A 21,952-nucleotide genomic window follows, 5' to 3' on the forward strand; every position below is an offset into this window, starting at 1 on the left:
CTTAACGGGAGCGCCGGCATATCCCTTGAGCGAGAGATGCCATCCCAGGAAAACACGCACAAGACACCTGCTGGTGGCCACGGGGCGCCTAAGAAGGTTCACAGGTGCTGCCCCCAAGAGCAAAGCCTGAGCACAGCCTAAACGCAGGCACAGGCGAGCAGGTGCGAGAGCTGGAGAGACCCACACAGGGACAGTGGCCACAGGGACCAGTCTCAGCGATAGGATGTCTGGAAATGTCCGGGGCCCCTCCGATGGGGCCCAACACCTCCTTAACAAGTAAGAAACTCTCAAGTCCAGTCTGCTAACGACTGCACGTAGGCGCCACTAGCGTGGCATGAGAACAGCAGCCACCAGGCTGGGGGCGGCTCAGGGCAGGTGCCCTGCCAGAAACACGCTCACGCCAAGGGAAGCAGGAAGAGTCAGAGCCGGACGCCGCGATGGACGGAGGGGTTGCTGTGTGCAGCTTCTCAGTGTTTCATCAGAACAGCTGAGAAGGAAAACCGTCCACGCAGGGACAAACAGCAAAGGCACTTCATGAAATGAGACCTACGATTAGCCACGCTGTGTGCTTCTGAGATCCAGTGGAATGAGAAAAAGAATGAATGGGTGAATAGAGCCTGGGAAGAGCAGCTGAATGAGAAAAAATGATATGATGATCCTCAGGATAAAGAAAGTTCATCAGATGATACACTTGCCTATGTGAAAAATCCAAGTGCATCATTAAGTAAATTAATAAAATCAACAAAAAATGTTCAGTTAGATGACCAGATTCAAAGAATCAACTGCATTTCTATAAAACAGTCATAATTTGTAGATATAATAAAATTTTGACAAAAGGTAACATTTACAGTAGAGTAAAAAGAAGAATAAATCTACCAAAAAAAGAGCAAGACGATTACACAGAGAATTGCAGGGGTTATTGAAAACACTGAAGGATAAACAAGTGGAGAGAGACCCCATGTTCACAGGCTGGAAGACCCAGCGCTTCAAAGGAGTCAATTGTTCTCAAATTAATACCTGATTTTAACTTAATCCTAATAAAAGATGTGATGGTTCTATTGTTGGTGTTTGTCCTTGCTGGATTTTGGTAGTCTGGTTCTACGGCACACAGGGAACTGTTTGGCTCATTTCCAAGGAAGAGGAGCAACACTGGGACTTGCCAGAAGGAATGCCAGCCCAGCGGAGCAGACCCCTGGAGCAGACCAGGAAGTCCAGAGACAGATGGAGTGTGTGCACACCCGTCACGTGGTGGCACCTGTGTCGAAACTCACTTAGACCCTGACCCGCATGACACCACAAACCCGTTCCAGGAGACCTGGATGTAAAAGGCAGCAGCCACACTGCTGGAAGACTCCTTGGGAAGTTTCCTTCGTGACGCTGGGGCAAGGACTCCATCAACAGGCCACAGAAGTCACCCCTTGGGAAGGTGGGGCTTTCCATCAAAGGACATCCTGAAGGAGTGCAAAGACAAGTCACGGGGCGGAAGGTCAGTGAAAGTCAACGAAAGGAGAAGAATTTGCATTCCATTAGTGAGTAGGAAAACAGAGTCCCATGGCACACCACAGGGAGGCCCACACTGAGGGGTCAGGAGCAGTGGCCACTGTGCAGTGGTGGTCAGAGTGCAGACCAGCCCAATCCCTGGGCCATGCTTGCAGCACCTAGGGAATGGGCTGGACAGTGTCCCCAGAAATTCACGTCCATCTGGAACCCATGGACGTGACCTTGTTTAGAGACAGAATCTCTGCCAGTGTGATCAATGAATGAGGTCAGCTGGAGCAGGAGGGCCGACTGCTTCCTTATGAGGGAATTCTGAACACACACACTCAGGGGTAGTCTGCACAGAGACAGCCCTGAGGGAAAGCCATGTAGCCAGCAGTCGCTGGGAGCTGGAGGAGGCTGGAAGGAGCTCCCCTGAGCCCTCAGAAGCACGGTCCTGCTGACACTCTGGCTTCCAGGGCAGAGAGAGATGAGTTTCTGTTGTTCTCAGGCGGGGCTGCGTTGTTACAGCAGCTCACACACCCAGTGAAGGAGAAGCCGCCGGGTCTACGGGCATTTCCCCCAGGCCTGTGGAAGCCCCACAGTCTTCCTGGAGACACCTACTTAGTAACACAAGCCTTAGTAACATCACCCATGCTGGGATGCCAGGCACCAGGCAATGGGACTGACAATGTCCTCCAAGGGCACTGCCAGCCCTGAAAGTGTGTGTGGGGCTGCTCCTGCCTGGCACCCCTGTGGGCAATCCATGCACCCACACATCCAGCACACCTGCTAGTGCCAGGCACCATCCCAGGCCCTGGGTTGCAAAGGAGAAAACAGCAGTGGCAGCCCGGCCCAGAGCGTACCACCTAGGGGAAGACAGGCAGGGCCAGGAGGGCTGCTGGGTGGGGCCAGGGGGCCGGAGGCAACCAGTCAGACAGACAGACAGACCATGGGAGGGAACAGCAGGTGGGAGGCGAGTGCACCTGGAAAGGACAAAGTGGGGGCCTGGCTAGACCTGGGTCTTTGGGCTACACTTTCCAGGCAGCTGCAGGTACCAGGCCATGAGAAGCACTGGCTGCAGGTGCAGCCCAGCCACACTGCCCTGTCCCAGGCATGTCTCAGTTCCATCAGAGCCTTCAAGACACTAGGGCCAGAGCCTGGTGGTTCTGCCACTTTGGGAAGCGCCAAGCAGGGGAAGCAGGTGACACTTCCCCTGCTTGGCGCTATTCAAACACTGGAGCACAAACCCCATCTGTACTACACCCATACACAGGGCACTGCCCACCGAGGCTAAGGGAGGGGCTCCCTGTGCTGCTCCCAGCCACTGTCTCCACCAGAGACCCCACTAGGACACCCTCTGCCCCAGCCCATCCCTCCAGAACACAACTGCTGCAGTCCCAGACAAGCACCGGGACGTGGGGCGGCGCGGGGAGAAGGTGGGTTGGGCAGGCAACACAGCCCTGAGCGCCTGCACCTTACCTGCTGCTGCGGGTGGCGTAGGGGACAGCGACGTCTGCACCGACTTCGCGCTCTGCGGCGCCGGTGCCAGGGCGCGCACGCTCAGCGAGTTCGGATCCAGGAGTTCGGCCGGCTGGGCTTTGGTGAAGGTGCTTTTGGGGACCTTAGTGTCCGCGCGCGGGCAGGCGCAGGCGGGCAGCGCGAGCTTCCCGCCCGCCGCGGCGTGCGCCGGCCTAGCTCTGCAGCCCCGCTCGGCCGGCCTCTGCGGTGACGCGGGCAGGGCGGAGCAGAGCGCCTCTGCGTCTCCCCGCTTCCAGTCCTGCTGCGGCACCGCCGCTCGCGGGGCGCCGCCCGCCAGGCCCGGCACCGCCGAGGGGCACCGCACTTTGAGTAGCTGAGCGTCGCAGAGCGAAGCCGAGAAGTTGAAGTTGGTAATGGGCGGCATTGGCCTTTTGGCCTTCTTCATGCTGATGCCCTCCACGCAGAGGTCAGATCCGCTGAAGGGCGGCAATTCCACCACGGGCTGGGGGAGGATGTGCAGGTGAAGGGGCGGGGCGCACAGGCAAGCGGGACCTGCACACCTGACTCGGGGTGATAAGGACCCCAGGTAGCTCTTCCGACCTGCATGCCAGGGATTTGGCCTCTGACCACACACCCAGGGACCAGAGATGCCTTCCCTCCCAGTTCTGTGACGGTGGTGAGGCCTCAGCCAGGCAAGCAGCCTCTCCTTCAGAGTGAGTCCAGGGCACAGGGCCTGACCTATGGTGAAGGGGCGCAGAGGCAAAGCCCAGGCAGCCCTGCTGTCCAGCCTGCTGGAAAGTTCCCTAGGGGAGAAGGCCCAGCAAGTCCTGGAAGGTACAGCCTGGAGTCTTGGGGAGCCCAGTATGTTCTGGCCAGGACCCCAGCCTTGGCCACAGAGTAAGGATTGGGGCCGGAAACCAGAGGGAGTAAAGTTAGACCTCAAAGGCTCCTGGGAGTAGGTGGCCAGGGCTGCCCAGACCTCCCAGGGTCTAGGGTAAGCCCCTTTCTCAGTGCAGAGGAGGGAGAGCAGGCCAGGCACTAAGAGCACAGCCAGGACCAGGTTCGCCAGACCTGTGTCCTCTGAGATCAGCAGGCCTGGCAGCCTGTAGCTCCATCCTGCTTCCAGTGGCAGGAAGTGGAGGTGGCTGCAGCTTGGGGCCCAAGCCCACCCCACGGACACTTGGGGTCAAGGTTGGGCAGCTGCTCTGCTCACCTGTCTCCACAGAAGCTCGAAGTTGCCGATGTCACAATTGCGGTCAACCTTGCGATCCACCACCACCTTGATGGTGTCCTCCTGCACCTGGGCACAGAGCTGGGCGGTGACGGGCGTGGACGGGTGCATGGTGGGGCTGGAGTTAATCTCAATCAGCCAGGGTCTGAAGTCCCGCCCGAGGATGAAATCTGCGCCGTAGAGTTCGAAGCTGTTCTTGCGGGCCTCCACATGGTCCTGGGCCACCTTCATGGCATTGGTGATGGCCCTCTTCATGGATGGGTAGATGACGCTGCCCCACATGGCCCCACGGCCCCTCTTCTGCAGGTACTCCTGGAACCTGGAGCTGGACCACATGTTGTGGCCCGGCAGCAGTGGGCTGCGCCCCTGGTCATTCCTGAGCCGCTTCTGGATGGAGTGGTTGCACAGGTGGATGGCACTGCGAGGCAAGGTGCCATGAGCCTGGTGCCCGCCTCCATCGCCTGCCAGGGGGCTCAGGTCATGCTGTGCCAGGGACCCCACACCTGGCCCAGGTGGCCACAGGAGGGGCCTGTGCTGGTGGGCTGGGCTCTGCAGGATGTGCCACCTGGAAGCAGCCTTAGGGCAGCCTTTGGTCAGCCTGGGGGACACCAGGATTGTACCGAGGCCATGCAGAAGCCCAGGGTACTGTAACAATGTCCCCAAGATTCAGTTTCCCCATCTGCACATCAATAGGGACATTGACCTTGAAGGGCTGATCTGGTGAGACAGATCCTGTGACTTCTTAGTTATGCTCTCCCATTGCTCAAAACAGAGTCAAATTAAACACCTTTCGGGAGACAATAAAATACGACATCTGGAACCAACGGAATTCTACATGAGCAGTAGCCATGATGGGCCAGCACTCGGGGATGGACTTTCCAACCTGTTCTGGGGGCAGGATCTGCACACACAGACACATGGGAGCACTTCCATATACAAGTATACGACAAGAAAAGGAGAGAAGATCCAGAAAACGAAACTGCAGTGGTGCCAGGCTGGACTCAGTGCTAGCTAGCACTCAGCGCTCCCTGAAGTGTCCCTAGAGTCACAGAACTATCTAGCTCACATCTGCTCCCTGGAGTGTCCCTGGACTCACAGTGCTATTTAGCACTCAGCTGCTCCCTGGAGTGTCCCTGGACTCACAGTGCTAGCTACCTCTCAGCTGCTCCCTGGAGTGTCCCTGGACTCACAGTGCTATCTAGCACTCAGCTGCTCCCTGGTGTGTTCCTGGACTCACAGTACTAGCTAGCTCTCAGCTGCTCCCTGGAGTGTCCCTGGACTCACAATGCTATCTAGCACTCAGCTGCTCCCTGGTGTGTTCCTGGACTCACAGTACTAGCTAGCTCTCTGCTGCTCCCTGGAGTGTCCCTGGACTCACAGTGCTAGCTAGCTCTCAGCTGCTCCCTGGAGTTCCCCTGGACTCACAGTGCTAGCCAGCTCTCAGCTGCTCCCTGGAGTGTCCCTGGACTCACAGAACTAGCTAGCACTCAGTGCTCCCTGGAGTGTCCCTGGATTCACAGTGCTAGCCAGCTCTCAGCTGCTCCCTGGAGTGTCCCTGGACTCACAATGCTATCTAGCACTCAGCTGCTCCCTGGTGTGTTCCTGGACTCACAGTACTAGCTAGCTCTCTGCTGCTCCCTGGAGTGTCCCTGGACTCACAGTGCTAGCTAGCTCTCAGCTGCTCCCTGGAGTGCCCCTGGACTCACAGAACTATCTAGCTCACATCTGCTTCCTGGAGTGTCCCTGGACTCACAGTGCTAGTTAGCACTCAGCTGCTCCCTGGAGTGTCCCTGGACTCACAGTGGTAGCTAGCTCACAGCTGCTCCCTGGAGTGTCCCTGGACTCACAGTGCTAGCTAGCTCTCAGCTGCTCCCTGGAGTGTCCCTGGACTCACAGAACTAGCTAGCACTCAGCGCTCCCTGAAGTGTCCCTGGACTCACAGTGCTAGCCAGCTCTCGGCTGTTCCCTGGAGTGTCCCTGGACTCACAGTGGTAGCTAGCTCTCAGCTGCTCCCTGGAGTGTCCCTGGACTCACAGTGCTAGCCAGCTCTCAGCTGTTGCCTGGAGTGTTCCTGGACTCACAGTACTAGCTAGCTCTCAGCTGCTCCCTGGAGTGTCCCTGGACTCCAGTGCTAGCTAGCTCTCAGCTGCTCCCTGGAGTGCCCCTGGACTCAGAGTGCTAGCTAGCTCTCAGCTGCTCCCTGGAGTGCCCCTGGACTCACAGTGCTAGCTAGCTCTCAGCTGCCTCCTGGAGTGTCCCTGGACTCCAATGCTAGCTAGCACCCAGCTGCTCCCTGGCGTGTCCCTGGACTCCAGTGCTAGCTAGCTCTCAGCTGCTCCCTGGAGTGTCCCTGGACTCACAGTGGTAGCTAATATTCAGGTGCTCCCTGGTGGGGCCCTTGACTTACAGTGCCAGCTAGCACTCAGCGGCTCCCTAACCTTGGTCCTCTAGCCCCTGGGACCATTTCAGGGATTCCTCTGACAGTCAGTTGGTGCTGGGCCTGAGGGTGTGTTGGAGAGTTGCCAGGCATGTGGCTCATGGCTAGATGGGGCCAGGCAGGGTAAGTATGTGGGCCAACAGGGGAGTCCACCCCTAGCAAGGTTACTATTGGGCCACTCACAAAACTGTGAGAGGGAGCCCTGGCTGGGCCGAGGCTATCCTGAAGGCCAGAGTGCATGGAAAGTCTTGAGCAATCCCAGAGTGGTCCTCACTGTCCTGCCGCACTGGCACCTATTGCCGTGGGTTTCATGCACCCTGGGTGCCCGGTTCCCAGATGTCTGAGCCTCTGCTTAGTGCCCCAGTGCCTTGGGGGTGGCAAGTGGCCATGAGTGAATGGAGCAGTCAGCAGGTGGGACACCTGCCCACACCCGCCCGGGGCCCCATGCTTGACGCTGTGGGCATGATGAGCTTCCCCTCCACTGACCTGTCAAGATTGTCCAGGGAGAAACGCTGTGTGGAGAACCGCAGGTAGCTCTCCTTGTAGAACCAGATGGTCAGGGGGTTCCAGTCTGTGACGAGGAACCACTGCCTGATGTCGAACTTGGTGTCATAGATGAGCATGGGGGTCTCGATGTACTTCTGGACCACCCACTTGCTGTCCTTGGTGGGCAGGTCTTCAGCCACCAGCTGCAGGATCTCCTCCACCCGGTCCATGCACACTATGTCTGCAAGAGGCCAAAGCTCAGGCTCTGAGGCAAGGCCTCCATGGTCTAAGCTCAGTCCCAACGCCCACCAGCACTTGGGTTCAGGACCAGGAGGCAGCCTGGGAGGCTGGGCAGGGCCACTTCGCCCTGAGTGGAGGAAGCTGCAGTTAGTGCTCAGCTGGCCCTCTTCAGGGTCACCACGCACACTCCAGAGAGGATATGGAGATCAGGGGAGGGTCCTGACAGGGGCAGAGGCACCCTCCCCAGGCCTGCTCCTGGGTGTGGCGTGAGCATGGGGGAAGCAGTCAGTGCATGGACTTGGGGGATCTTCCGAGGGCTGCAAGGGCCCGGTGACACTGGCAGGTGCCTGGATAGATGTGGTGTGCATGGGGGGCAGGGGGCCCTCAGTTCTCTGCCTCTGCTCTCTCCTGCTGTGGCAGGCCTGCAACTTCCCATCACCCAGTTAGGCCATGTGACTGGCGGTGGCCAGAGATGAGTGGGTGGGAGGGCAGGCGTCACCATGTGCTGCGGCACTCACTGCCAGCTTCAGGTCCTCCCAGCTGCCTTCCTCTGCCATGACAACCCTGAAGCTTGAGGGAATGGGGCCCCCAGGTGGGGGACTTGATGGGCAGAGCACCCCCACAGTCTGCCCAGGCCAACTGCAGTGGACAGCAAGGCTGAGTGGGAACGTTTTGCTGAGGGCCGCTGAGATTCGGGACTGTTTGTTTCATGACACCTGGGATCTATTCTGATGGATATAGGGTGGAGGGAAGCTCTGTCCACAGAGCCCCAGAGGCACAAGGGAGTTCTCCCCACAAGGCACGAGACTTGTTCCTTGTTACTGTGAGTGGAAGCCCTGCCTGAAGCAAGAGCTCAGGACATGGCAACCAACCTGATGTCACCGAGTCCTACACACATGGTACCAGGAGCAGGAGAGGGCACAGTCTGGGATGAGCAAAAAGGGGTACTTTGGCTTTAGACAGGAGGTCCAAGGTGCCCAAGGAGTGTCCCCAGGGGTACAGGTGTTTGCAGAGGGAAGAAGGTCTAGCTGGATGGATAGGACGGAGCCTTAGGGCACAGTGCAGGGCAGGGTGCACAGAGGAGCAGAGAGAAGTCTGCAGGACGTGGGAATGTGAGTGAGAAGGCTCCAGGGCAGATGTTTAGGACCAAGTGCAACAAACCCACAGTAATGGACATTCTTAACATCACAAAAATTAATCTTTCGTGAATTAAAAATAAATTATTTGGGACGCTTGCGCTTCCTGTGGGTGGGCGGGGCTTGGGTCTCCTTGCTGGGATTTCTGCCGACCATGGAAGGAGTAAAGACAAGATCGAATTAAATAGCAGCAGCCCAGCTTCCAGTGGGAATGAAGAAAAGATGCATCCACACTATGATAAGGAGCTTGAGGTGCTATGTGAGGAATTGCAGGCTACCTTGGATGGTTTGACCAAAATCTTGGTGAAAATGGAAAAGCTGTCTTCAACTACCAAGGGAATTTGTGAACTAGAAAATTATCATTATAGGGAGGAGAGTGAGCAGCCCCCTCTGTTTCACACGTGGCCTACAACCCACTTCTATGAAACAGGCCCAGTCATGCATACAGCTGTCCAAGGTTCTGGGACGGTAACTGGCAGTCCTGGGTTTGCTTTCTTTTTTGGGGGTGGGGGATGGGGGGACTGAACCCAGAGGTGCTTAACCTCTGAGCCACATCCCCAGCCCTTTTTATATTTTATTTTGGGACAGGGTCTTGCTACGTGGCCTAGGGCCTTGCTGAGTTTCTGAGGCTGGCTTTAAACTCACGATCTTCCTGCCTCAGCCTCCTGAGCCTCTGGGATCACAGGTGTACGGCACCACCCCCAGCAGGTTTGTTTTCTTCTTGTTCACCTTAACTTACTAGGCAAGCGCTCCACTGTTGTGGACACATCCCCAGCCCTCAATATCTTTCTCCCCCTTTGGCAGTGCTGGGGATTGAACCCAGGGCCTCAAGCATGCCAGGCTAGCATTTTTGTGACTTACTAGGACCATGAGTGCAGCCCCAGCCCGTTTTCTACTATTTTTTCTTTCTCTGCTCTGCTCCTTTCCTTTTTTGCCAAGCTACATGCTCAGACAAGTAAGGGGCTCTAACAGATATAAAATCCTATACAGAGACTGCGAACCTAAAGGGAAGACTGATTTATAGAGCAGCACATGCACTAGTGTCACCTTCTTATCTCAAAATAAAGCAGGGTATATGTGTTTGCCACCATTCCTGCCCAGGGAAGGAAAGCTAAGAAAGGTCACACTGGGCCACGTGGGCTTTAGCCTTATGACACCAGAGTTCTGTGGTCCACGGAGCAAATACTTTCAGAGAGATGAAAGTAGTATGACCCAAATAAAAGACTGTATGCAGCTGTTAAAAAAAAAAAATTATTTGAAATAATTGAAGAGGTAAATAGAATATCCAAACTAAAAATAAAGTTGGCTTGGACACCAAGGAAAATGAGGACATTATGGAACATAAACCAGAGGATGCAGCCAAAGCCATAAGTGGAGGAAATATCACAGCCCTAGAGCTTTCATCATTGCACGAGAAAGACTGGGAATGAACAAACTGAGCATTTAAGTCAGAGACAATGGGGAGAATCCCTAACAGAAACACTGAAAAATGCTACCAAAAGTTGATTGAAAACATAAATAAAATTAGAAAACCACCTCAAGTTCTACTGAACCACACAAAGACATACACACCCCATCAGGAAAAAAATTAGAATGTAATCATGGATGAAATCAAGAAGATGAAGTAAAAAACCTGAATAGGCTGTAACCACAAACACAGACGATTTAACCACAAACATTTAAACAATGTTAAGGATCTGCTCCGAGAGAACATGGTTTATATTTTAGTTAATTAATGTGTTTATTTTTTAGTACTGGGGATTGAACTCAGGGGTACTTTACCACTGAGCTATATCTGCAATCATTTTTATTTTTTATTTTGAGACAGGGTCTCACTAAATTATTGAGGGTGTCACTAAATTGTTTACACTGGCCTTGGACTTGCGATACTCCTGCCTCAGCCTCCTGAGTTGCTGGGATTATGGGTATGGCCCTCTACCCAGCAAGAGCCTGGGTTTTAGAAGTGAGTTTGCTGGTGAATATAAGGCATAGGAATTGCTTTGCCTGAGATGAAAGTCCACCATCTGTTTTGAAGGCTAGCCTAAGCCTGTCACTAAGCAACCAAGGTAATATCAAAAGACAACTGTAGACCAGTTGAACCTATGAATGCAGACGAGGACATCCTAATTAACTGGCAAGCCTGAATCCAGCACTGGGATGGGGACATGTGCTGAGAAGACACCTCCTCCTCCACACCAGCCCCTGTGAGTCCCTAGCCCCCAGTGACCTTCACCCCAGCTCCCCAACCTCCCCACAACCCTGACCTTCAGTTCCCCACTCTGCCCCACAGAGCCACAAGTTGGAGCCCATGGCTGGCTCCCGACATCTATGAGGAGGACTTCACGGAGGGTGGCTTAGGCCCACGTGGAGTGACCACTCCTAAGGAACTCACCTCGGCCCCGGGACTTGGCTGCAGGTTTTATAATCCAGATGTTCCGAAGTCCATCGATCTCTGTCTGAGGGTTCACGGAAGTGATTTTATTCAGCAGAGTCTGGCACTGCGAAAAGTAATTTCTTGGACTAGAGATGAATGCATCGCCACTATAAAGCAAGAGCCAGAGAGCACATGAGACTCCAAGAGATGGAGCAGGGTCCGCTGGGGGTGGGCGGGTGTTTGGATTCTAGGACAGCCGGGGGCAGGGTGTCCTGCCAATCAGAGGACCGCCGGGGACATGGGCCTGCCAGGATGCTCCTGGACGGGAACGTCAAGAAGTGGGGATCCCACCCTGTGGACCTGACTGCACGTACACCCCGGGAGGCCACGCCGGAGGCTACGTGTAAACCACAGGGAGGGGGCAGGTCCTGTGCAGGGCTCTGCCTGCACACGTGCTGCCTGACACTCCATGCAGACCTGCCTATCCACACCCGTGACAAGTGACCGCCCTGTGAGTTTGACGGCTGCCTGGACCCCAAGATATTGTTGGAGGCTTTGCAGAGCCGTACTGCAGGGGCCTGACCTGGAGGCCCCCAGAATCGTGGGCATCAAGGCCAGCGGAGTTGCGAGCAGCTCTCGGAGTCTGTGGGGCACTTTGCATCTGGGAGAGCACCCCGCAGCACCTCAGCTGCCCAGGGCCACCTGCCCTCTGCAGGTGGCAGCCCAGCACCTCGGGAGAAAGCCTCAGGACATGCTTCCTGCGCAGGGCCCAACACACCAGCCACAACCCAGGCTGAGGGGCATCTGTGTTCTGTTCGCCTGCTGGGAGGGGAGGGCAGTGTCCAGAAAGCGAAACATGGGGCCCCTGGCCATGTGGGTGGCCACCACTGTGGAGCTGCCGTCAGAAGGAGAGCAGGAGCCCAGGAGTGACAGCCCTGCTGGGGCAGGCAGCAGGGGACACCATGGGGGCTGCCTTTTTGGCTGAGAAGCAGGCAGGGCCCGCTGCCCGCACACCCTCCTGGGTAGCAGGGGCAGACCTCGGCCAGCCCGGATGTCAAAGCTCAACTGCAGCAGGACATGGTGCCAGCAGGTGCAGCCCCGTCCCAGAACAGCCAGGGCCTGAGCTGGCTCCAGACCTGCAGAGAAGGTGACTCCTGGCCACAGGCCGCTCCCAAGGCTTTGGAGTGAAGGGAGGACAGGCAGTGGCTGCCCCAGGGGAGGAGCCCTCACAGCCTCTCGCAGGACACGGTGCCCAGCCTCAGAGGACACCCCACGAGGAGCAGCAGCGCCTGGCCCGCCATGCGGGAGAGGGAGGTGCAGCTCTCGCTCTTGGGCCCGTGAGGACAGGTCAAGACCCGGGTCACACCTTGCTCAGGAGAACAGGTGGCGTCGTCCAGCCCTGTGATGAGGACGGGTGCAGGTGGCCAGGCTTGCGGGTCCTGGTGCGCGGTGCTGCGTGGGGATCCCGGGAGCCTCGGCAAGTAAGGAGGAGAGCGCCTGAGGCTCCCTGCCAACCCCGCCAGAGCAGTCCAGCCCAGCCTAGGCCAGTCCACCCTCCCAACCCAATGCCCCGGGGTCAACACCTGGGAGCTCCTTTTAGGAGGTTTAAGAAAATGCGATCAAGCGAGTAACGCCTTCCACGAGAAAGGGGAGCCTGATGCTCCTGTGTGAGCACTCCGCACCCAGCTGCCCGAGGACGGGCCTCCGGGAGGGCTGCTGGACTCCACCAGGACCTCCACTGCGCAAACCAGCTCACCTGGAACTCACGCTGGAACCACACGCTGCGCTCTGCGCCTCTCAGGGGACGGCTGCAAGGTCACCCGGCCGCAAGGTCACCCGGCCGCTGTGCCACGTGCACTGACACGAGCTACCAGGTCTGGGCTCTCAAAACAAGGTCCTTCTGAGGACATGGTCCAGTCCTCGTGGGGAAAGACCTAGGGGTGACTAGCTGGGCCAGGGTGTGCAGACACCTTGATTTCTAGGGAGCGTGGACACCTTTCCAGGGCTGTGTGGCCTCCACGCAGAGGACACTGTGGGGTGTGTGGCGTCACCTGCCGTAAGCCGCTGTCCTTGGGGATCTCCTGTCTGGTGGACTCCTGGACGTTTCCATTGGGTGCCTCTTCCTGACTGTAGCAGCCCTCCGGGAGTCTGGGGAGGCCTCTCTGGAGCCGTGGCCGCCGTGGTCCTGGGGGGCACTGACCAGTGCAGCCTCCTTGTCTCCATGGTGGGCGGAGTCCGCCTGCCACCACTGTGACCCAGAGACAGAGCACAAGAGGAGGAAGAGCTCTGTGGGGCTCACAGTTCAGAGGTTCAGGCCGTGGATGGCCGACTGCGTAGCTCTGTACCCAGGTGAGGCATCACATCACGGCGGAGGAGAGCAGCTCAGGACGTGGAACAGGAAGCAGCGAGGGCTGCAGCCCAAAGGCACGCCCAGTGAGCCAGCTGCACCTGCCTGCCCAGTCTCCCCCAGCTCATCCCTACCGGGGTTAGCCCACCAGTCAGGTCCGCCTGAACCCAGGCGCCTCGCCTCTGAACCTCCTTACACTGTCTCTCATGTCAGCGTCCAGGGTCGCCTCACAGCTAGCCCTTAACGGCGCTTTCTGAGATGGTCCTTGAGGTCTGTGAGGTGCACCATGTTGGTTTTCTCATCCTGGTGGACCGCGTGGTAGATCTTCCTTGCTGGTTATGGAGACCACTCCGGTGTTGGTCTCTTAACTGCCTCACATCCTGGAACACGTCCCAGGCTCCTCTTTGTGTGTCTGTGAAGCAGGATTCCAGGCGCTGCTGTGGCCCCAGCGCAGTCCATCCAGTGGCCTGGCCTCAGGCCACATGGCCACCTGAATGAGGACCTGCTTCTGGGGTCTCTGTCCTGCTGCGCTGGACGGATGTCCTGTTCTATCCCAATACTTTATTATTGCAGATTTAGAGTCAGTCTTGAAATTGGAGCATAAAATCCTCTAAATTTGTTTTTCTTGATCAAACTTTTCTTATCTTAAATTATTATTATACTGTTGTATAAATTTTAGTCACTTTAATTAATCTTGCCCCTAAAGAAATCCCTGCCCAGATTTTGATTGGAATTCTACTGACCTATGCGTTGGTCTGGAGGAATAAACACCCCATGCTGGAACTTCCAATTTGTGAGCACATTTTACACATGCTCATACACACTTAACAGGCACTTGACGTCTCTGAGCTTGAGGTTATAACTTTCAGTTCAGGGACTTGAAGGAGTTTTGCGAGGTTTATTTCCAGACGTCTACTCTTGCTTTTTACTGTATGCTGTGTTTTTAAATGTTCATTTTACCACCTCTGCTAGCACCCAGAAATAGAATGGAATTCGGTATTCATCTTGAGTTCAGGGACCTTGCTAAATTCACTTAGTTTTAACATCTTTTAATTTCTTAAAATTTTCTATGTGCATGGTCAGACCATCTGCAAATAAAGAACTTCACCTCTGCTCTGTGCTTTTCCCACACTGCTGGATGGCTGCCGGTCTGCTGAACAGGCACATGCCGTGAGCATCTGTGGACCATTCTGATTTCAGGACGAACACTTCTGTTCTACCCCACTAAGAATGTTAGCTGTAGGACTGTTATAGACAAACTACCCTCAACAGGCATTTCTCTTCCTACTTTGCTGATGGGGATTTAATTTTATCATTTTTGCATACCTCAAGATCATCACTTATCTTTTCTGCAAAGGTGATGGAATTTGCTGGTTATCTTTTTTTTTTTTTTTTTTTTTTTTTTTTTTTTTTTTTGGTATAGGGGAGCGAATCCCAAGGGTGCTCTACCACTGAGCCACATCCTCAGTCCTTTTAATTTTATTTTATTCTGACTCAGAGCCTCACTAAGTCTCCAAGGCTGGCCTTGAACTTGCATCCTCCTGCCTCAGTCTCCTGAGCCGCTGATTGCCATGAATTACTTTTAAATGTGTTTCTTACCAAGAAAAGCCCAGGACCAGACAGATTCTCAGCCGAGTTCTACAAGACCTTCAAAGAAGAACTCATTCCAATACTTCTCAAAGTATTCCAGGAAATAGAAAAGGAGGGTACCCTACCGAACTCATTCTATGAAGCTAATATCACCCTCATACCCCAACCAGGCAAAGACACATCAAGGAAAGAAAATTTTAGACCAATATCCTTGATGAATATAGATGCAAAGATCCTTAACAAAATATTGGAAAACCGTATCCAAAAACATATTAAAAAAATTGTGCACCACGATCAAGTGGGGTTCATCCCTGGAATGCAAGGATGGTTTAACATCCATAAGTCAATAAACGTAATCCATCATGTCAATAGACTTAAGAATAAGAATCATATGGTTGTTTCAATTGATGCAGAAAAAGCATTTGACAAAATACAACACCCCTTCATGCTCAAAACACTAGAAAAAAATAGGGATAGTAGGAACATACTTGAACATTGTAAAGGCTATTTATGCTAAGCCCATGGCCAACATCATTCTTAATGGAGAAAAACTGAAACCATTCCCTTTAAAAATGGGAACAAAACAAGGATGTCCTCTTTCACCACTTCTATTCAACATTGTCCTCAAAACTCTAGCCAGAGCAATTAGACAGACTAAAGAAATTAAAGGGATACGAATAGGAAAAGAGGAACTTAAGCTGTCACTGTTTGCGGATGACATGATTCTATATTTAGAGGATCCAAAAACCTCCTGCAGAAAACTTTTAGACTTCATCAATGAATTCAGCAAAATAGCAGGCTATAAAATCAACACACATAAATCTAAAGCATTTTTATACGCAAGCGACAAAACAGCTGAAAGGGAAATGAGGAAAACAACTCCATTTGCAATAGCCTCAAAAAAAAAAAAATAAAATACTTGGGCATCAATCTAAGCAAAGAGGTAAAAGAGCTCTACAATGAAAACTACAAAACACTGAAGAAAGAAATTGAGGAAGACCTTAGAAGATGGAAAGATCTCCCATGTTCTTGGATAGGCAGAATTGCCAAAATGGCCATACTACCAAAAGTGCTATACAGATTCAATGCAATTCCAATTAAAATCCCAATGATGTACCTTACAGAAATAGAGCAAGCAATCATGAAATTCATCTGGAAGAATAAGAAACCCAGAATAGATAAAGCAATCCTTAGTAGGAAGAATGAAACAGGAGGTATTGCAATACCAGAACTTCAACTATACTACAAAGCAATAGTAACAAAAATGGCATGGTATTGGCACCAAAATAGAGGGAAGATCAATCGTACAGAATAGAGGACATGGACACAAACCTAAATAAATACAATTTTTTCATACTAGACAAATGTGCCAAAAATGTGCAATGGAGAAAAGATAGCCTCTTCAACAAATGGTGCTGGGGAAACTGGAAATCCATATGCAACAGAATGAAACTAAACCCCTATCTCTCACCCTGCACAAAACTCAACTCACAATGGATCAAGGACCTTGAAATCAGACCAGAGACCCTGCATCTTATAGAAGAAAAAGTAGGCCCAAATCTTCACCTTGTTGGCTTAGGATCAGACTTCCTTAACAGGACTCCCATAGCACAAGAAATAAAAGCAAGAATCAATAACTGGGATTGATTCAAACTAAATAACTTTCTCTCAGCAAAGGAAACTATCAGCAATGTGAAGAGAGAGCCTACAGAGTGGGAGAATATCTTTGCCACTCATACTTCAGATAAAGCACTAATTTCCAGAATATATAAAGAACTCAAAAAACTCTACACCAAGAATACAAATAACCCAATCAACAAATGGGCTAAAGATATGAAAAGACACTTCACAGAAGAAGATCTACAAGCAATCAACAAACATGAAAAAATGTTCACCATCTTTAGTAATAAGAGAAATGCAAATCAAAACTACACTAAGATTCCATCTCACCCCAATTAGAATGGTGATTATCAAGAATACAAGCAACAACAGGTGTTGGAGAGGATGTGGGGAAAAAGGTACACTCATACATTGCTGGTGGGACTGCAAATTAGTGCAGCCACTCTGGAAAGCAGTGTGGAGATTCCTTAGAAAACTTGGAATGGACCTACCATTTGATCCAGCTATCCCACTCCTCGGCCTATACCCAAAGGACTTAAAATCAGCATACTACAGAGATACAGCCACATCAATGTTCATAGCTGCTCAATTCACAGTAACCAGACTGTGGAGCCAACCTAGGTGTCCTTCAATTGATGAATGGATAAAGAAACTGTGGTATATATATACAATGGAATATTACTCAGCTATAAAGAATAATAAAATTATGGCATTTGCAGGCAAATGGATGAAATTGGAGAATATCATGTTAAGTGAGATAAGCCAATCTCAAAAGTCCAAAAGGCGAATGATATCGCTAATAAGTGGATGATGACATGTAATGGGGAGTGGGAGGGAGGCAAGAAACGAGGAGGGAGGGACTGTATAGAGGGAAAAGAGAGGTGGGAGGGGTGGGGGGAAGGAAAAAAATAACGGAATGAATAAAACATCATTACTCTATGTAAATGTATGAATATGCAAATGGTATGCTGTTACTCCACGTACAAACAGAAACAGCATGTATCCCATTTGTTTACAATAAAAATGAATTTTAAAAAAAATGTGTTTCTTAGTTTCCAAATGTGCAGTTTTTACTCCTGTCTTCTGACGTTCGTCTCTCCAAAGTCCACACCCGTGATGTCCACATTGCGCTCATGGTGCTCTCCACGCCCTGCAAAGATGTGTGTCCCTCAGTTATTGGATCAAGTTTCCTAACATCCTCTGCTGGTGTAGTCGTGCCGCTCAGCAGGTGTCTCTGCTGAGTTTTCGGCCTCCTCTGCAAAGCTCACAAGTGAGTCAGTATGCCCAGCTGTGAGTGTGCTGGCTGTGGACCTGGGCTCAGCCTTGGGTTCTGAGCCAGTCTGCTGGTCACCTGCCACAGGGCTGCGCCTCTGTCTGATGGGCAGCATTGGGCTTCAAGTCCAGCCTCACTTCTGGCTCCAGCTTCACTTTCTGGCTCCAAAGGTGCCTGTCAGTCTGACGTTGACCCAGCTGCCACCAGCCTCCCTGGCTGTTGCTTCCCGAGCGTCTCTGTTGGTTTCATTTCCCTCTGTGCGGTCACATGTGGAAGGTGTCGCCCACCAACATAGCTGAGCTTTTTTTCAAAGATTACTCCAGAAGTGCTTGTCTTCACTGTGCTTACTGCATTTGGTGGAATGGAGGTGATTTTGTTTCTTAATTTCTAATCTGAATTATGCACATTATGTACAACATGCATATGTTAGAGGTCGTGTAAATATGAGCAAACGTGTTACTTACACACAGCATTACATTTTACACATTTAACACGGACTCACATATATGCATATATTCAAAAGGGCTGCATGCTTCTTACATGCTTGGAGATTGGCAAAATGGTAAAGATCAAGAACCTATGTTAGAATTATAACTCAATAAGTGTATTTTTAGTCATGCATCCCTGACGTGGCCCAGGGCCTGTGATGGGCCCAGGGGGGCCACGACAACCAGGCATCTCACCATCCACACGGAGGTGTGTCTTGGTCCTTCCTGAGCTACACATGGAAGTCAGCTGGAGGCCGCTGGCCAGCACAGAGGCTGAACAGGGCACCCAGAAGCAGCAGGGGTTCCAAAGTGTCCTCCCAAAGAGAAACGCAGGTAGGTCGGGGTCCAAGAGTGAAGGCGGTCCCAGCCACACACACCACACCAGGACCCTGATTCAGGACTCCTTACACCCCACAAGCCTGCCTGGAGAATGGGCAGGAGCTGCGCCCGGGCCCTGAAGAAGCGCCTCTGAGGAGCAGCACAGAGACAGCTCCCGGGTAGGAGCAAGCACGAGGGAAGCTCGCCAGGTGAGCACAGAATGTGCTGGCAGGGTCAGGCGTGAGTCGTGAGCATGCAGGAACCACGCCCTATGCTCCATGACGGAGGACTCAGGCTAGAATCGAGCATGGACCGGAAGGGCCAGGGGCTGGGCACAGCAGCACCTGCGGTCCTGCAAGAGGCGGGAGACAGCCAGCTCCTGGAGCAGAGGGAGAAGTCCACCACAGGGTGAGCAGGAAGAAAGGACTCCCAGCAACGGCGCCAGACGGCCGGCCAGAGCCCAGAGCCAGAGTCCCAAAGCAGCGGGAGCCCAAAGACCCTCCGGCAGAGCCGCAGCCTGAGCCACCCAAGGACTCTGCTCCAAGAAAGCATCCTCCCAAAATGAAGGGAAAACAGGCCTTCGCAGAAAAGACGAAACTGAGAGGACCCCGCCAGCAGATCGTCACTGGGCAGAAGGTCCACAGCGGCACGTCCGACAGCAGCGTGGGCGGCAGCTCAGGAGCAGCCCTGGGAAGGGAGCAAACCGACTGACCGCGACGGAGAACAGCTTGGAGCACAGGACCAGCGGGGCCGCGTGGAGCGGGGCCGCGTGGAAGGGGGCCCAGTGCCAGCGGACACCAGGAACAGAGGCCTGCGCACGTCCAGGACTGACCACCCAGCAGGTCAGGTGTGCTGAGGGTGGAGCACACGGGGCTTCCTCACGAGGTGGCCTGGGGTGGGCAGCGGCCATGTGCCCTTGGTGACCTGAAGAGGACAGGATGTGCTGCCAGCGCCGACCTCCTGATCCAGCGGCCCTGGGGAAGCCCAGCGGACTGCAGGAGCCACGGGCTCAGGGCCTCTCCTCCAGGGGCAGCATGGCCATTCTCCTCCCCGCTGACAGGCCAGCTCAGTCCTAGGGAGGGCTTCTCTGAGGGAGGAGAAGCCACGTGGCCACTGACTGTCCCGGGACACTTGGCCAGAGGAACTGGAGGCACCGCGTGTCCCAGCCGTCTTCCACCGTGGCAGTCCAGTCAGAGCACTGGAACCCTGAGGCTGTCCAGTCTGGGGTTCAGTAGGGGTCTCGTCTGGGGTTCAGGAGGGGTCTCCTTGGGGGTTGAGGAGGGGTCTCCTGTGAGGTTCAGGAGGGGTCTCGTTGGGGGTTCAGGAGGGGTCTCGTCTGGGGGTTGAGGAGGGGTCTCCTGTGGGGTTCAGGAGGGGTCTCGTCAGGGGTTCAGGAGGGGTCTCATGTGGGGTTCAGGAGGGGTCTCGTCTGGGGTTTAGGAGGGGTCTCCTCTGGGGTTCAGGACGGGTCTCCTTGGGGGTTCAGGAGGGGTCTCCTATGGGGTTCAGGAGGGTCTCCACAGGGGTTCAGGAGGGGTCTTGTGTGGGGTTCAGGAGGGGTCTCGTCTGGGGTTTAGGAGGAGTCTCCTGTAGGGTTCAGGAGGGGTCTCGTCTGGGGTTTAGGAGGAGTCTCGTGTGGGGTTCAGGAGGGGTCTAGTGAGGGGTTCAGGAGGGGTCTCCTCAGGGGTTCAGGAGGGGTCTAGTGAGGGGTTCAAGAGGGGTCTCGTCGGGGTTCAGGAGGGGTCTCGTGTGGGGTTCAGGAGGGGTCTCCTCAGGGGTTCAGGAGGGGTCTCCTCAGGGGTTCAGGAGGGGTCTCATCTGGGGTTCAGGAGGGGTCTTATCAGGGGTTCAGGAGGGGTCTCCTCAGGGGTTCAGGAGGTCAGGAGGGGTCTCGTCAGGGGTTCAGGAGGGGTCTCGTCAGGGGTTCAGGAGGGGTCTCGTCTGGGGTTCAGGAGGGGTCTCGTCAGGGGTTCAGGAGGGGTCTCGTCAGGGGTTCAGGAGGTCAGGAGGGGTCTCATCAGGGGTTCAGGAGGGGTCTCGTCTGGGGTTCAGGAGGGGTCTCGTCAGGGGTTCAGGAGGGGTCTCGTCAGGGGTTCAGGAGGGGTCTCGTCAGGGGTTCAGGAGGGGTCTCGTCTGGGGTTCAGGAGGGGTCTCGTCAGGGGTTCAGGAGGGGTCTCGTCAGGGGTTTAGGAGGGGTCTCGTCTGGGGTTCAGGAGGGGTCTCGTCAGGGGTTTAGGAGGGGTCTCGTCAGGGGTTCAGGAGGGGTCTCGTCTGGGGTTCAGGAGGGATCTCGTCAGGGGTTCAGGAGGGGTCTCGTCAGGGGTTCAGGAGGGGTCTCGTCTGGGGTTCAGGAGGGGTCTCGTCAGGGGTTCAGGAGGGGTCTCGTCAGGGGTTCAGGAGGGGTCTCGTCAGGGGTTCAGGAGGGGTCTCGTCAGGGGTTTAGGAGGGGTCTCGTCAGGGGTTCAGGAGGGGTCTCGTCAGGGGTTTAGGAGGGGTCTCGTCAGGGGTTTAGGAGGGGTCTCTGGGCCAGGGCCTACACATACTTCCCATGTCCCCCCAGTCTCCTGACCTGGATCTGGGCCACGGCCACCCACAGCTCTGGCCTGGCCTCCAGGGTGCAGCTCAGAATCACTGACGGCTGTGGACAGAGGACAATGTGGGCCCCGTCCATGCCGGCCAGTCCCCACTGCCTTCTGCACAAGATGGCTGACGGGAAGAACTGAAGGCAGAAGAAGCGGCAGCAGAATCTGAGTGGGGATGCAGACGAGCGGCGAGAGAGAACAAGATGTGGCGCCATAGCACGTAGGTCCAAACACCCTCGGAACCAGCAGACCTCAGGCAGGTCAGTGCAGAACGCCCAGGCTCAGGCTCAGAACAGAGCAAGCGGACAGCAGAACGCTGGGACGGTTTCCACCATAAGCCAGGGGACAAGGAGGCCAGCAGGGCGGGAGGCCAGCCGGATGGGGAGGCCAGCGGGGCAGGGCCAGGCCTCATCAGAAGAGGCAACAGTGAGAACTTCTCCAAACCACGAAGACCGCCCTACATGTAAAGCCCCTCAAGCCCTGAGACAGAGAAACCAAAGAAAACACATCCAGGCACAGAAGAGTCAAACTTCAGAAAAGGGAAAAGAAAATCTACCCGGTGAGCAGAGCAGGGCACAGGGAAGACCGGAGGCAGGGGAGAAGGCTCTCAGGAGTTGCAGGGCAGCAGAGGGGACTGGTGGAAGGTGCCGGGTGGGGCTGCCCCTGCAGGAGGGGGACCCTGGGTGGCGCTGGGCTGCTGGGAGTTTCCCACGTGTCCAGGGAACAGCAGACACAACTCTGAGGCAGAACCCCAGGGTCAAGGGTGCCGAGAGTAACACAGAAGTGCACAGGAGCGGCAGACCGAAACCGGCGGCAGGAGGTCGGCGCCCCAGGACAGACAGCGCCGGCAGACAGCGCGGCACCGTGGGCAG

At 54.4% G+C, this 21,952-nt stretch overlaps 1 protein-coding gene across 1 annotated transcript in view; it reads right to left on the reverse strand.

Annotated features, from left to right (window-relative positions):
* TTLL8 (tubulin tyrosine ligase like 8) overlaps positions 1 to 21,952 on the reverse strand; it is a gene marked incomplete at its 5' end in the record, with an annotated part of 56,821 nt that overhangs the window by 11,917 nt on the left and 22,952 nt on the right. Inside the window, 4 exons of the mRNA XM_079139934.1 lie at positions 2,959 to 3,460; positions 4,172 to 4,607; positions 7,113 to 7,353; positions 10,881 to 11,029. Coding sequence (XP_078996060.1) covers positions 2,959 to 3,460; positions 4,172 to 4,607; positions 7,113 to 7,353; positions 10,881 to 11,029 — 1,328 coding nt within the window. The remainder of the gene's footprint in view (positions 1 to 2,958; positions 3,461 to 4,171; positions 4,608 to 7,112; positions 7,354 to 10,880; positions 11,030 to 21,952) is intronic.

This window comes from Sciurus vulgaris (assembly GCF_902686455.1).
Source record: "Sciurus vulgaris genome assembly, chromosome: 5".
NCBI lineage: Eukaryota > Metazoa > Chordata > Mammalia > Rodentia > Sciuridae > Sciurus > Sciurus vulgaris.